Source organism: Populus euphratica, unplaced genomic scaffold, assembly GCF_000495115.2.
Source record: "Populus euphratica unplaced genomic scaffold, PopEup_1.0 scaffold630.1, whole genome shotgun sequence".
Taxonomy (NCBI): Eukaryota; Viridiplantae; Streptophyta; class Magnoliopsida; order Malpighiales; family Salicaceae; genus Populus; species Populus euphratica.
In genome coordinates, this window is record NW_011500500.1 from 93,928 (window position 1) to 110,000 (window position 16,073).

The 16,073-nt window shown below is 29.0% G+C and overlaps 3 protein-coding genes and 1 pseudogene across 3 annotated transcripts in view; 2 read left to right on the top strand and 2 right to left on the bottom strand.

The window, feature by feature from the left end:
• The first annotated feature begins 981 nt into the window (after positions 1-981).
• LOC105115057 (short-chain type dehydrogenase/reductase-like) lies at positions 982-2,239 on the top strand. The gene is made up of 2 exons (XM_011011828.1): positions 982-1,490; positions 1,624-2,239. The coding sequence occupies exons 1-2, from the start codon at positions 1,102-1,104 to the stop codon at positions 1,985-1,987; spliced, it is 753 nt and encodes a 250-aa protein (XP_011010130.1). The 5' UTR covers positions 982-1,101; the 3' UTR covers positions 1,988-2,239.
• A 50-nt stretch (positions 2,240-2,289) lies between these two features.
• LOC105115056 (short-chain type dehydrogenase/reductase-like) lies at positions 2,290-3,346 on the bottom strand (annotated as a pseudogene).
• A 343-nt stretch (positions 3,347-3,689) lies between these two features.
• On the bottom strand, positions 3,690-6,356 carry LOC105115055 (early nodulin-93-like). The gene is made up of 4 exons (XM_011011826.1): positions 6,084-6,356; positions 5,656-5,717; positions 4,346-4,421; positions 3,690-4,053 (listed from the first exon to the last, which is right to left on the bottom strand). The coding sequence occupies exons 1-4, from the start codon at positions 6,247-6,249 to the stop codon at positions 3,968-3,970; spliced, it is 390 nt and encodes a 129-aa protein (XP_011010128.1). The 5' UTR covers positions 6,250-6,356; the 3' UTR covers positions 3,690-3,967.
• A 7,345-nt stretch (positions 6,357-13,701) lies between these two features.
• LOC105115058 (PHD finger protein ING2-like) overlaps positions 13,702-16,073 on the top strand; it is a 3,925-nt gene continuing 1,553 nt past the window's right edge. Inside the window, exons 1-3 of the mRNA XM_011011829.1 lie at positions 13,702-13,901; positions 13,989-14,060; positions 14,603-14,823. Coding sequence (XP_011010131.1) covers positions 13,856-13,901; positions 13,989-14,060; positions 14,603-14,823 — 339 coding nt within the window. The 5' untranslated portion in view covers positions 13,702-13,855. The remainder of the gene's footprint in view (positions 13,902-13,988; positions 14,061-14,602; positions 14,824-16,073) is intronic.

A 16,073-nucleotide genomic window follows, 5' to 3' on the forward strand; every position in this document is an offset into this window, starting at 1 on the left:
CCTCTATTATAAGTGATATCATTGTTGTTATTAACAATGATATCACCATAAAAGTATAATATTTCTAAATTACTAGATATTCTATCAAATAACACAACAAAACATAATTCTAAGTTATTAATATCTTAGGATTAAATAAAGTGCATAATTTATTAACAAAATCATAACAATAATATAATCAACCAAAATCTAAAGTCATCAAATTAATTGGCCAAAACTTACATCCATCAAATTTCACTACAGTAATAAAACTATTAATCAAATTCATATATTTCATAGCTGATATTATTATTTTATATGTAATTTGTTATAATTCATAATTTAAATTAAATCAACACTAACTCTTACAGAATAATTTTGTTAATTCACAATTAATAACAACCCAAAATAATTGATTATTTTATAAAATAACATAATTATCATCTCATTTTATATCTAATTAACCTAACCTCAAATTCAAAACTCTAACATTTTATACAATCGAATTAACACATATAAATATAAATTCAATCAAATTGATAGAGAAAAAGTATTTAATATATCTCTGAATATAAAATGTAAATGATAATAATGATCATGGCTATTTTAGCTAGAAAATGGATGAGCTGCGATGGAGAAAGAAACAAATGGCTGGCAATCCAAGGCTAGAGAGAGATAAGTGATCTCGTGTTGTTGTAGTTATTTTGCATAGTGAAGAGAGAGAGGAAAAGAGGTTATTGACAATGGTGAGAAGCGAGGGGCAGGTCAGGGAGAGAGAGTGAGGACTGAGGAGGAAAGGAGAAAAAAAGATCTATAAATATAAATTTAAAAAAAATTATAAATAATATTTTCGACTTGCACGTTGTAGATAAAAAAATATAAAATAAAAATGATAAATTATATTTATGAGTCAGCCTGTGTAATTGTCATATGGACCTCATGTAACTACGTTACATCTCCAAATATTTTATGTATTTTATAAACCGTGTAGCTTTACGAATTTTTTTAGACATCCTCCTGATGTCATCAAGGCTTTGATTACAAACATGATTGCTGCTCATTTCATAACTCTCAGCCGTAAATTACCATATTTGTTATTCACCAATCCTTTCCATCCAACAAATGGCAACAACAGACCTGGTGAACCCATCATCTCTCCCGCTTCAAGATCGGGTAGCCATAGTGACAGGCTCATCCCGAGGTATTGGTAAAGCCATAGCCATCCACTTGGCCTCATTAGGTGCAAAACTTGTCATCAATTACGCTTCTAACAAGGACCAAGCTGATCTTGTAGCTGAAGAGATCAATTCTTGCTGTTCTGAGAATACCCCACATGCTACAGTGGTTCAAGCTGACATTTCTGTGCCTGCCCAGGTTAAGTTATTGTTTGATGAGGCTGAAAGAGTGTTTGGATCACAGGTTCATGTCTTGGTCAATTCAGCTGCTATTTCTAACACCAAGTACCCTACGATTGCCAACACTTCAGTAGAGGATTTTGATCGTATTTTCAGGTGCCTTTTCTGATTTAATTGGGTCATGAAATTGGTGTTTTCCGCTTCTTCTTCTTCTTTTTTTGGTTTTCTTGATTTAAAAAGCTCTAACTTTGTTTTATCTTGTGTTTAAAATTGTATGTTTTCGTTTCAGTGTCAATTGCAGAGGCACGTTCTTATGCTGCAAAGAGGCGGCAAAGAGAATTAAACAGGGTGGTGGGGGTCGAATCATATTGTTATCGAGCTCATCCGTAGGTGCACTGAGGCCAAATTCAGCAACATACACAGCATCAAAAGCAGCAGTGGAGACAATGACAAAAATACTAGCGAAGGAGCTCAAAGGGACTGGTATTACTGCAAATTGTGTGGCACCGGGGCCAATTGCCACTGAAATGTTCTTCGTCGGTAGGAGCGAGGAGCATGTGAAGAGAGTGATTGAGGTGTGCCCGCATGGGAGACTTGGCGAGACCAAGGATGTAGCTCCTCTTGTTGGGTTCTTGGCTAGTGATGCCGGTTAATGGATAAACGGACAGGTCATTCGTGTCAATGGTGGCTATGTTTAAGATTGGTGTTTACTGCAACTTAGCCGTTCAAAATAACCATTTTCTTTTCCTAAGTTGAATTCTCTAATAGTTATGTGGTATATTTTGAGACAAGATCCGTGGTAAGTTTGTAAACTATTGTTCTTCATGAACCATATTGATTTGTACTAGAGGAGGGGGAGTGGGAGGGGGAGGAGAGTTTTTCTAGAAATTTTCAGCATTTATCTATCAGCAGTTTATTGCTTGTCACCACATTTTCACTTTGCAGAAAAGAGTAAAATTGTGAAGGCAAGTACAACTCTACAAGAGGAATAATCAAATTACAGGGAAGATAGTCGCATTAATATAGAGGATACAAATTTCAAAGTATTGCACAAGCCAAACTCTAGACAATGCCACCATTAATACTAATAACCGTCCATTGATCCGCTCACTAGCATCACTAGCCAAGAACCCAACAAGAGGAGCCACATCCTCGCAAGCCTCCCCCGTGGGCACTCCTCAATCACTCTTTTAATATGTTCCTCACTAGTCCCAGTTAAGAACATGTCTGTTGCAGTTGGCCCTGGCGCAACACAGTTTGCAGTGATACCAGTCCCTTTGAGTTCCTCTGCAAGTATTTTTGTCATTGTCTCAACTGCTGCTTTTGATGCTGTATCCGTTGCTATATTTGGCTTCAATAATGAACTTGACAGCAATATAATTCCACCCCACCTCCTTGTTTTACCTGGTTTGCGGACTCTTTGCAACATGAGAATGCTCCTCTGCAATTGACACTGAAACAGAAGCACACAAACTGGATTATGCGACATATTAAATTCACTAAACAAGTTTTATTAACCAAGTTACCTATTAAAGAACCTGAAAATACGATCAAAATCCTCCACAGAAGTGTTAGCGATGATATGATCCTTAGAATCAGCAATGGAAGCTGAATTAACAAAAACATGAACATGTGATCCAAACACTCTTTTAGCCTCATCAAACAATAACTTCACATGCACAGACTCAGATAAATCAGCTTGGACCACGACAGCTCGTGGGATCCCATCAACACAACCAGAATTGATCTCCTTAGCTACAAGTTCAGCTTGCTCCTTGTCAGAAGTGTAATTGATGACAAGTTTTGCACCCAGTGAGGCTAAGTTGATGGCTATTGCTTTGCCGATGCCACAGGAAGACCCTGTGACTATGGCTACTCGGTCTTGCAGTGTAAGAAATGCGGGCGTTGTGGTGGTTGCAGCCATTATGCAAACAAGCTGCGTTTCAAAGGTCTAGTATGTTTTGTTCATATAGTATCCATGAAAAATCACACATCTGAGAGTCCAAAACGCCAGTGAATATATGGAACGTTTCCTGTCACCAATCAAAATCTTGATATCATCCAGGATGTCATTGTCTCTTCTCTTGGAAGGCAACTATTTTTTTGACAATTCAAACGGATAAGCTCTAGCACCTGAAGTTGATAAATAAAAGCTAATATAATCACTTTTTACTCTCAGATTTGAAATTTAAGTGTTCCTTTCAACAAAACACCAGGATGGATGGATGAGTACCCACTAATTTCTTCCATTTTCCTTTTGCCTTCATTTGGCAATGGAATCAAATTCCAGCGGAAACTTCTTTAGTGCATTTTATTTCTAAAAACACAAATAGAAAAGGTTGCAACAAAACACTATAAACAAGTGCCACCACCTAATAACATAAAGATGGCATCAAACTTTATGCACTTCTTAATAAGATAAAGCAACATTGTCACAAAAGAAATCCTCACTGAAATATGCTAAAAAGTCCACTCATCTTATCTTCGCGTGGTGAGAGGGACCAAAAGTAAAATATCGCTGCCCAACAATGGTCTTACTGTTGAAATGCAAGACCTCTAGCACAACAGACAGCAATGTGTTTTTGGTATTGGAGACATGATTCCAACATAAAACTGCACTTCGTAACATCCTCTCAATCTCTTTTATTGTAATGAGCATTTCTTCTTGCACACTCCAAGATAGTTTTGTCAACAGTGATGAAGTATGCAGCGATTGATGCTGTTGAAATCACATAAAAATCAAAGACATTAGATTTCCCATAAACTGCTACTTGGTACCTTCATGTATGAATATATACTGGCACCATGCAAGATGTAACTCATGTGACATAAGTCCACATTGCTCTAAAATCTTTCAGGGATTTTGAGCAAGCTCCACTAAATAACAGCTCCCCCCCCACCCCCCAAAAAAAAAAAATTCAAAGGCAAAGAAGGAAAAAATAACTTTCCATGTGTGAAAAATGGAATAGAAAAACAGGTTAGAAACACTTCCAATGATATTAATACCATACCAGCAGATATAATGAGTGCCTGAGCAGTGTAGTTGAGGTTAGCCTTTGCCCAAGGAATCACACGAACAGCAGTTAGCTGGAGATTCAAAAGAAACACAATAATGATAAAACATTCTCAGCCCTTTTTAAGTAGAATGTATCAAGTTTAAATGGCACCAAAGCTATACTAGTGAATAGGGGATGCCAAAGAAAAATATGGATGCACCTATTTCCATGTTGATTGAAAACAGAAGAACGCATCGGTGTTCTTTTTCTACAACGGTTGAATCCACAATTTGTCCTCTCTTGATCTCAATTGATATGGAAGCATAGACAACCACTATATAAATACACGCACGCACGCACGCACACACAATAGGCTCCATTTTCCCCCTATGTTTTACTTAACAATGAGTTACCCACAACTTATCAATCGAACAGCACAAATAAACAGTTTCCTAAACTGTCAGATTGCTTCAATAATGAAAGGAGGCTTAAAAGAAGATGACTGAAGCAGGGTTTTCAATTGAAGTCCACGATCCCTTACTTATAATTTATTGGTCAGCTAGGTTAAAGCCAAGTTGCACAAGTTTTTGCCATTACTTTCTATAAAATTACAGAACTGACAAAGGGACTGATTTGAACTGGGAAACTCAAACTCCATGAAAGCCCATCTCCAACTGGTTATTATTCTTGGCAACAACAGGCTATCCATCACCAACATAATTCTTTATTCTACTCAGTTTGACTTCCCTTGATTCCAGGGGATGGACCATCCATCACAGATTGAAGTTGAGTTTTTTCCTAGACAATATTTCCCAGACTGCTATATGGCATGGATAGTTTAAAAGGTTCTATTAATGTCATTGTATGCAGACCATCATAGTGTTAAGATGTTCCAATTTGCGACAAACAATTAATCCCTCAGATTAAATTTGATTCCAGAGCATACACCAATTTCTTTTTAACTTTAGCCATTAAAATTTGCTCATCTGTTTACCTATACTTAACAATAGAGCACCAGAGGAGCTTTAGATAAATCTTTTGCAGCTAAATTCACTTGAAAAGCAAATAAAATCAAGCAAAACATTACTGCCAGAAAATTTCCATTCCTCCCAAAATTATTAACATGTCAAATTACAGCGAGATAATCACATGTGGTTAAAAACAGAGCTCAAACGCAGCAATTGAAGCTTCTAAACTGACAGATCCTAATAAAATACATCAGCAAGCGCACACAGCATCAGAAATTAAACAATCATCGGCTCCCAGGCTCACATTATCATGAAAAAAAATTGAAATAGCAAAGAGTTTATAAGATCATAACATACTGTAGGCACTGCAGTGGCAACGCAGGTGATAACAGCTGCTTTGACTCCTGCACGTACACCCTCTGCAAAAATTACCCAGAAAACCAGTCAATATATCATCTTCTCTGAACTGGGCCATTGAATTGATGATTCCAAAATTTAACAAAAAGAAAAAGCTCTTTATGCTAGGAAGTACTCTATTAATTTGACCCATCATACCCATAATAATAATAATAATAATAATAATAATAATAATAATAATAACAGACTTTTATCAATTTTGCTGGATTGGGATGAATTGATGAATGTAAAATCTAACAAAAACAGAAAGAAGAGTACTTTATGCAAGGGAACTATTAAATCTGATCCAGAAACAGTAATAATATAGATAAACGCAAAAGAAGAAAAGGAAAAATGAGAAGTATAAAAAGAAAGCTTAGAATAAGAACCTTGAGTACAAAGTCTAGCTTGCAAAATCTTCTGTTCTTCAGCTGGAGAAGCAATCAACAAAGATCTTCCATTAAAATTATTAATATCATAACCATTATGATTAAGGTTTTGATTGGATAATGTTTTTTGTGCCCAGTAATGCCTTAGCTCAGATGGGATTCCCATTCTCTGAATTCAAGAGTCGAAGACAAATGCAATTTCGATTTGTGATTGTGTTTGGGAGAGTTATATGAGAGAACCCCAAGGTTTGGTCTAGCCGCACGAAGCGCTGTTTGAAAACGCGGTCGAAACGGGCGTTTCATGAAATTACAGCCACAAATGTAAAATAATAAATGATTGGGGCTGGCTCATATGTTTTGCAATGAAGTGAGATCATTAGGTAACTTTAAGCACTGAATTGTTTTTGCATTTGAAACTTATTTAAATGTGCTTTAAAAGTGAGTTTGTATTTAAAAATATTAAATTATTTTTTTTTAGTTGTATTTAAAAATATTAAATTATTTTTTTTAGTTTTTTTGTAATAATGTTAATGTGTTAATATTAAAATATAAAAATATAAAAAATTATTTAAATATATTTTAAAATAAAAAAACAATTTTCATCGTAATACCTAACACACCTTCACAAAAGTAGCTTTTAGTTATTGTCTTCAGATAGAAGAGATAGAAACATTGAAAACAAAAATGTATTTGATCAAAGAGATAGAAATATAAAAATAAATTTATTTGTAAGACAATTTTATAATAAATTTATATACTTTCAAAACAAAAAATATAAATAATACATGTTTCTAAAAACAATATTTTTTATTTTTTATTTTTAAAATATCATCGTAGAAAATCTTAATTATAAAATTGTTCAATTAAAACATATAAGGATAAAAATTGTTATTAATATAATTTTAAAACTCAACTCGATAATCGATCCGGAACAAAACTTGGGTCGTGAGGGTTGACTAGTAGTCGACTTAAGCAAGTTTTAAGTCACAAGTCAGGGAAGTCAACCTGGATTATCTAAAAAAAATTAAAAAAACAATCAAAATAACCTTATTTTGAATAAAAATATTTTTAAAAAAAAAAAAAATCAATGAGTTTTTTACCTGTTTTTATCCTTAATTAACTTAGGTTTTTAACCAAGTCTGATTAAATCAATCCTTTCTTTATTTTTTCTTAAACTATAATCACTTCAGGCCTCAAGTTAACCTGTTAAATTAATCATGATTTTATAGTTAAGGTTATTATAATATTATTAATTTCAACACTTAATATAAATTAAAGTAACATATATATATACAAATTTGGCAATAACACATATTAAAGTAAAAATAGATTTTTTTATATTTTATTTTGTCTTATCCACCATGACCAAATAGAACATAAAGATAGTCACTTTATCTAGTTTTATATTTTATTTTATCTTATCCATCATAACCAAATAGAACATAAAGATAATTACTTTATTTAATGTAACAGTATCAAACATAATTTTATCTTCATCTTCATCTGTTTTTCCATCTTTTCTATCTCATAACAATAATTAAACACCATCTACTTGCTAGTCCTTTTATGTACTTAATTGATTGGTTCTCGTAATTGTTTTAGTGTTAGTTTGTACTTGTTATAATTAAATCATGTTTGGTTATTCCATCAAGATAAAAAAGAAAAATATAAGGATATATGAAACATGTTTCCTTGTATTTCTTGTTTTGAAACTATTTTAAAATTGTAATAAAAACATATTTATTTTATATCTTGTTTCTTCAACTAAATATATTTTTGTTTTTTTTATTTTATCATAGGATATTAATCAAAATATACTAAATATTAAAAAATATGGAATATTCACTGTAGACATCAAGATTATTCACGCACATATATATTATTGTGGACATATGAAACATGTTTCCTTGTATTTCTTGTTTTTAGGACGATTTGTTTAAGGCTAGGAATAGGTTTATAACAATTTCAAAGGTGTTTTATAGGTATTTTAGATCAAAATAAGTTTAAAAAACCAGTTTTTTGATAAAAAAAACTTAAATTCTAATTTTCTAGTCATCACAATAGCTAAAATCTGAGCAAATCAATTGATATTTTATCTGCTTGAGTAGGGGAAATATCATCCGCCGTAGTCGCAACAAAGAAATTAAAGATCCTATCCAATAGATCATAACAAAATAGATCAAGTTTAATAACATCTTACCTTTGTTTTTTTTTTTCTAACTCTTTTGTAAAATTAATGTCTTTTTATATGGTTTTCTCTCTAAATATTTTTTTAGTTATATTTAGATTAATATTTATTTTTTTTAGAGAACATCTTTTAAATGATAATTTTTTTTATTATGTATAAAAATTTTGAAGAGTCTTTATAAATCATCTATAATTTTTTTTTTATTTTTTATATAGATCAACTTTATTTTTTGAAAAAAATATTTTTAAATAATACTTCTAATATGTGAGCCTTCTATGGTGTTTTTCCCCTTTTTATTTTACTTATTTAATTTAATTTGTAGCTTTGTTTTTATTATCATTTGCTTGAATAAAAAAATTATTTTAATAAAAAAATTTAGGAAACACAATCGGATAAATGTTCTATCTTACAAGATTAAATATCTTGATCTATATTTAGTTTTTAGTTTTTATTTTAAATTATCATTTATGGTTTTTTTATTTATTAACAAACATAATTTTCAATTTATTAACCGTTGAATTTCCTTTATTTTTTTTAAATTATAATCACTCAGGTCTCAAGTTAACTTGTTAAGTTAATTCTAGTTTTATAGTTAATGTTATTATAATATTATTAATTTTAACACTTAATATAAACTAAAGTAACATATATATACAAATTTGACAATAATACTTATTAAAATAAAAATAATTTTTTTTATATTTTATTTTGTCTTATCTACCATAATCAAATAAGATACAAAGATAGTTATTTTATCTCATACAACACTACCAAACATAATTTTATTTGTCTTTTTTTTCATCTTATATCCTTTATTTCCACTATCCCTGTCTTTTTTATCATAACATAATTTTATCTTTGTCTTTTTTTTTTTTCATCTTATATTCTCTATTTCCATTATCTCCGTCTTTTCTATCATAGCACAGTAATCAAGCACTATCTAATTGTTAGTGCTTTTATGTACTTAATAGATTGGTTTTTTAAATATTATTCACATTTAAATCATACTTGGTTATGACAAAAAAGAAAGGGATAATAAGGACATATGAAACATTTTTCCTTGTATTTCTTGTTTTGAAATTGCTGCAAAATTATAAAAAAAACACATTTATTTTATATCTTATTTCTTTAACTAAATATATTTTTATTTTTTTGTATCCTTTTGTTTTATCATGGGATATTAATCAAATTATACTAAATATTTAAAAAATATGGGATATTCACTGTAGACATCAACACTGTTCACGCACATACAAATCATTGTGGACATATTAAACATGTTTCCTTATATTTCTTGATTTTGGGATGATTTGTTTAAGGCTAGGAATATGTTTATAACAATTCCAAAGGTGTTTTGTATGTATTTGTGGTCAAAATAAGTTGAAAAACCAGTTTTTTAATAAAAAAAATTTAAATTCTGATTTTTTAACCATCACAATGATTAAAATCTCAGTAAATCAATTAATTTTTTATCTGCTTTAGGAGAGGACATATTATCCACCCTAGTTGCAACAAAGAAAATATGGGTCCCGTAGCATAGATCATAACAAAATAGATTAAGCTTAGCAACGTCTGACCTTTGCTTTTTTTTTTCTTTGTTTTTTCTAAATTTTTTCTAACTCTTTTGTAAAATTAATGTATTTTTATATATTTTTTTAAAAATATTTTTGTATTTATATTTAGATTAATATTCATTTTGTTTAGAGAATATCTTTTAAATGATAATTATTTTTTTAGTTATACATTTAAATTTTGAAGAGTTTTTATAATTCATCTATAATTTTTTTTATCTTTTATATAGATCAACTTTATTTTTGAAAAAAAAAATTTTAATATTTCTAATATTTGAGCCTTCTATAGTGTTTTTTTCCTTTTATTTTATTCATTCAATTTAATTTGTGTCTCTGTTTCTGTTTTTATTATCATTTGCTTGAATAAAAATATTATTTTAATAAAAAAATTTAGAAAACACAATCGGATAAATGTTATATCTTACAAGATTAAATATCTTGATCTATATTTATTTTTTAGTTTTTATTTTAAATTATCATTTATGGTTTTTTTATTTATTAACAAACATAATTTTCAATTTATTAACCGTTGAATTTCCTTTATTTTTTTTAAATTATAATCACTCAGGTCTCAAGTTAACTTGTTAAGTTAATTCTAGTTTTATAGTTAATGTTATTATAATATTATTAATTTTAACACTTAATATAAACTAAAGTAACATATATATACAAATTTGACAATAATACTTATTAAAATAAAAATAATTTTTTTTATATTTTATTTTGTCTTATCTACCATAATCAAATAAGATACAAAGATAGTTATTTTATCTCATACAACACTACCAAACATAATTTTATTTGTCTTTTTTTTCATCTTATATCCTTTATTTCCACTATCCCTGTCTTTTTTATCATAACATAATTTTATCTTTGTCTTTTTTTTTTTTCATCTTATATCCTTTATTTCCACTATCCCCGTCTTTTTTATCATAACATAATTTTATCTATCTTTTTTTTTTCATCTTATATTCTCTATTTCCATTATCTCCGTCTTTTCTATCATAGCACAGTAATCAAGCACTATCTAATTGTTAGTGCTTTTATGTACTTAATAGATTGGTTTTTTAAATATTATTCACATTTAAATCATACTTGGTTATGACAAAAAAGAAAGGGATAATAAGGACATATGAAACATTTTTCCTTGTATTTCTTGTTTTGAAATTGCTGCAAAATTATAAAAAAAAACACATTTATTTTATATCTTATTTCTTTAACTAAATATATTTTTATTTTTTTGTATCCTTTTGTTTTATCATGGGATATTAATCAAATTATACTAAATATTTAAAAAATATGGGATATTCACTGTAGACATCAACACTGTTCACGCACATACAAATCATTGTGGACATATTAAACATGTTTCCTTATATTTCTTGATTTTGGGATGATTTGTTTAAGGCTAGGAATATGTTTATAACAATTCCAAAGGTGTTTTGTATGTATTTGTGGTCAAAATAAGTTGAAAAACCAGTTTTTTAATAAAAAAAATTTAAATTCTGATTTTTTAACCATCACAATGATTAAAATCTCAGTAAATCAATTAATTTTTTATCTGCTTTAGGAGAGGACATATTATCCACCCTAGTTGCAACAAAGAAAATATGGGTCCCGTGCCATAGATCATAACAAAATAGATTAAGCTTTAGCAACGTCTGACCTTTGTTTTTTTTTTCTTTGTTTTTTCTAAATTTTTTCTAACTCTTTTGTAAAATTAATGTATTTTTATATATTTTTTTAAAAATATTTTTGTATTTATATTTAGATTAATATTCATTTTGTTTAGAGAATATCTTTTAAATGATAATTATTTTTTTAGTTATACATTTAAATTTTGAAGAGTTTTTATAATTCATCTATAATTTTTTTTATCTTTTATATAGATCAACTTTATTTTTGAAAAAAAAATTTAATATTTCTAATATTTGAGCCTTCTATAGTGTTTTTTTCCTTTTATTTTATTCATTCAATTTAATTTGTGTCTCTGTTTCTGTTTTTATTATCATTTGCTTGAATAAAAATATTATTTTAATAAAAAAATTGAGAAAATACAACCAAATAAATATTCCATCTTACAAAATTAAATTTTTTAATTTATATTTGTTTCTTAATTTTTTTATTTTAATTTATATTTGTTTCTTAATTTTTATTTTTTTATTTTTAGTTATCGTTTATGGTTTTTTTTTATTTATTAACAAATATAATTCTTAATTTATTTGATTATATTTATGCATAAGCTTTTTTATTTTTACATAAAAAAATTTAAATACAAAAACATGTTCCATTATAATTTCAAAGATTGTGGAGGGGAGCATGCTATTCTCCCCTGCAATTGTTTTTAATAATGTATACATTTAAGTCCCCGTATCTTAAAATTTATTTGCAATTAAATCATTATTTTATAATTTCCTACTTTTTCAAAGCTAAAATTCCCTCCTTCAAATGTCACTGAATACACATTCTTGAAAAGTGAATGCTCGTAAAACAATAATTTCGAATAGTTTATTACATGGTTGTTGATATAATAGAAAAAATATATATAATGTATCATATTCTTGTATATATTATGCAGACATACAGTAATTAAATATGATTAAAATAATAAATCTTTCAATTAAAATATTAAAATATTTACTTAATATGTGTAATAGATCCATGTGAATATGTAGTATGTGAACTGTTTTTTTTCTTTTTAACATTAATTAGTATAAGAAAATCTTATCGAAATGCTATAAATTATCTTTAAATCCAACAAATACAAAAAAGAAAAAAAAAACTAATTGCAGGAAAATTATAGGTTTTTTTAGAATGTACATGGACTACTTAATGATTATGAATACATTATATATGATTAACATAATAAAATCTTACCAAAAATATATTAAAAAACCATAAAAAAACACACATAAAAAATAAATTTAAATTCAATGAATAAAAAAAGTATTACATCATTTAAAAAAGTATTATTGATTTTATATTTTTAAAAACATGTGTGATTTTCTATAACAATAATAATAAAAAAGAAAACAAAGCATCCGTGCAACAAAAAAAAAAAAAAAAAAAAAACAAAGCATCCGTGCAACAAAAAAATAATTGGCAAGTATTTGTATGAGAGTATAGTTATGATTATTTTTTAAAATATTTTTTATTTAAAAATATATAAAAATAATTTTTATTTTATTTTTAACAAATTATTTTTGAAATCAATGCATCAAAATGATTTAAGAACACTAAATCAATGCATCAAAATGATTTAAGAACTAAAAAAATAAAAAAATACTTTTTTAAAAAATACTTTTAAAATAAAAAATATCAAAAAACTATAAATATAAACAAATATAAACAAAAACAAATTTTTAATGCAGTCCTTTTACACAATAAATTTTGTTGTCGTAGTCTCTTCATTATGATTCCATTATTATTTTTTATCAAATATGGAGTAGTGTTAAAAAAAATATAATTTTATGCTTGGAATCTTTGAGAAAAAAAATAAAGTTTAAAAAAAGTATACGAGGAAAAATTAATTTGAAATTCCTAACAAATTTGAAGAAAGAAATATTATATTAAAAAATGCAAAATAGAAGATATTTAAACGAAAGAAATGGAGCATTTTAAATTTTGTTTTTTCATAAAAGAGGAAAATAAAAATATATTAAGTCACCCTTATTTATTTATTTATTTTAATTCCATTTCCCTTTTAAGATTTCAATAATTTATCAAGTTTAAAAACTTTTGTTTTGCTAGCAAATTGTATATTTAAATTATGATCTTTTATTTATTTAATTATAAATATAGACGGCATCATTGTCGCCTGAACTTCCCCACTCCCGAAGGTCAAAAGTCAAAACCCGTTTTTCACTAACTGAAAAAACAAAATTCCACCAACTATTAAACAATTACAAACACGACACCGTTTCCACTTCCTTCCTCCCTCGTCAAAACAAAACACAAATCAGGAATCTGCAAAACCCTAGAATTTAAGAAAACATAATCCCTGATCTCTTTAAATGGCAATTGCTCGAACTGGTGTATACGTTGATGATTACCTTGAGTGTAAGTTCCTCTAGAGTCCCTTAATTTTGCATGAATTTTCAATTTTCGATAAATTGCGAGTTTTATTTTTATTTTGAATTTCAACAGACGCAAATACATTACCAGCTGAGCTTCAACGGATTCTTAATACTATTAGGGAACTTGATGACCGATCCCAATGTAAGAAAGTCCAACTTCCACATATACGTATACGTATTTTTTGTTTACGTGCGTTTCACTTGTGCGTATGCATACAATTTACGAGAAAATTTTATGCATGTATATAAATGTGAGTATCTATACATTGATGAATTTACATGCATGCATATAAGTTTTAACTGTTTTACATTTGCATGCATTTATGCATCTAAACTGTAAATTTTCTTACTTTTAGGGTTGCATTAGTTGAAAATAAAATTCTGTTTTATGATTGGGCATTGTGCCATGGCCAATATACTCATGGAGCAGTACTGGTATGGTTGTGAAATTTGTTTTCTTTTTTTCCCGGTTTCATTAGTGGGAAAAAATAGAATTAGAGTTGTCATGTCGGATATAAACATGTGCATGCGTGGGTATTTGTGTATGTTACATGTTCTTGTATTGCGGAAAACTTTGGTGTTCTTCTGTCTTTAAGCCTGCATACAGAGAGCGCGTGTCTGTGTGTGAATGTGCATGGTTAATTTTTTTCATCTTTTGATTTGTTGGTGTTTTATGGGTGAAAGCAATGATAAATCAAACAAGGCAACAGACAAACTACTGTCTAGGATTGGCATCTCAAAGCTCGAAAAAAGGGAATGGTAGTATTTATAATTGCTACAACACTAATAATAGGGAAGAGGATGACACAGTCGAGAAAATGAGGAAGGATATTGAGGCAAATCAGGATAATGCATTGATTTTGTGCACCGAGAAGGTTTTGTTGGCACGGCAAGCTTATGAGCTTGTGAGTTTCTCTTATTCCAAGCCCTTTTTAATAAATTGTTTCGTGCAGCATGTTAAATTTATATTATATGGATCACGCTGATTTATTAAGAGTTTATTGGGGTCTGATGTGGTAGGGAACATGTTTCTTAAATAGTAAATATAGGGGGCATTATCGTGTTCAAGGATTTGTTGTAGTTCTTAGTGATTTGTTTTTCAAGTGCTTGGTGTTTGAAGACACGGAGAGGGATCTTTTAATGCCTATAAAGTTGTTCTCTGACTAGATGATATATTCTTATGTAGCTTTCTCTAATTATGGTTTTGGAGAATAGCATGTAATATCTCCCACTCCAGTGAACTTCTTCTTTTGGGCATTGTAGGTAAATATCTACCATGTGAAAAGTGCTTTCCACATTGAAATATGTCGAGTCCTTAGTATTTGGTAAATTCCCTAGCAGAGCACAGTCTTATCCACTTCTCATTTTAATATGATGGAAAGCTTTAGTGTTTAATTACTGTGAAAAAGCATCATTTGTATCTTATTTTCCATGGTTCAAATGCCTGACGGGGTTGTGTAATCTGTGTATTCAGGATGAGATTTTTTTTGCCAACAGGGACAACCGGGATCTACAATGCTTAAAATAAAAGTCTGTGCTGAAGTTAACTGACTCTTCTGCTTCCTTGGTGTTGTTTAATCAAATTCTACGTGATTGCTAAGTGTTGGCCAATAAGTCATGTTGCATTTGTCATATGTTCACAGATAGCTCTTAACTCTAGCTTAACTGAAACTGAAAAGGAAGAGCATCGAGTGTCGGTTGACTGAATGCAATTGGCATGTAACCAATATAGTTTATCTTCCTAGATTGTTTGATGAGACTATCTTGTATTGAAATTTCCTGTAATCATCTGTCCATAATTTTATGGAAAAAAGTCATCATAACCCAACTTTAGAATCCTTAACCAGTATTGCTTCTACATATTTACTATTCTTCTATCTCGACTGCTCATATGCACTATTGGAGGTTTCTCTTTTGCTGAGGACATTTACAAGCACATAGCGATTCCACAGTTATTAGGATTTCATTTTAATAAAAGCAAAGCCACCTAGAGGTTGCACCTTCACAGAAAGGAATATCCCTGCTGAACTCACTTTGGTTTCTTTGAGCTACTTACTTTAGTTAGCCTGCGAGTCTTCAATAATCTAACTTTAATTTTGTTCTGAGTTAAGGATAATAATATATGTTATTTCTCACACCCCCCCCACCCCCCCAC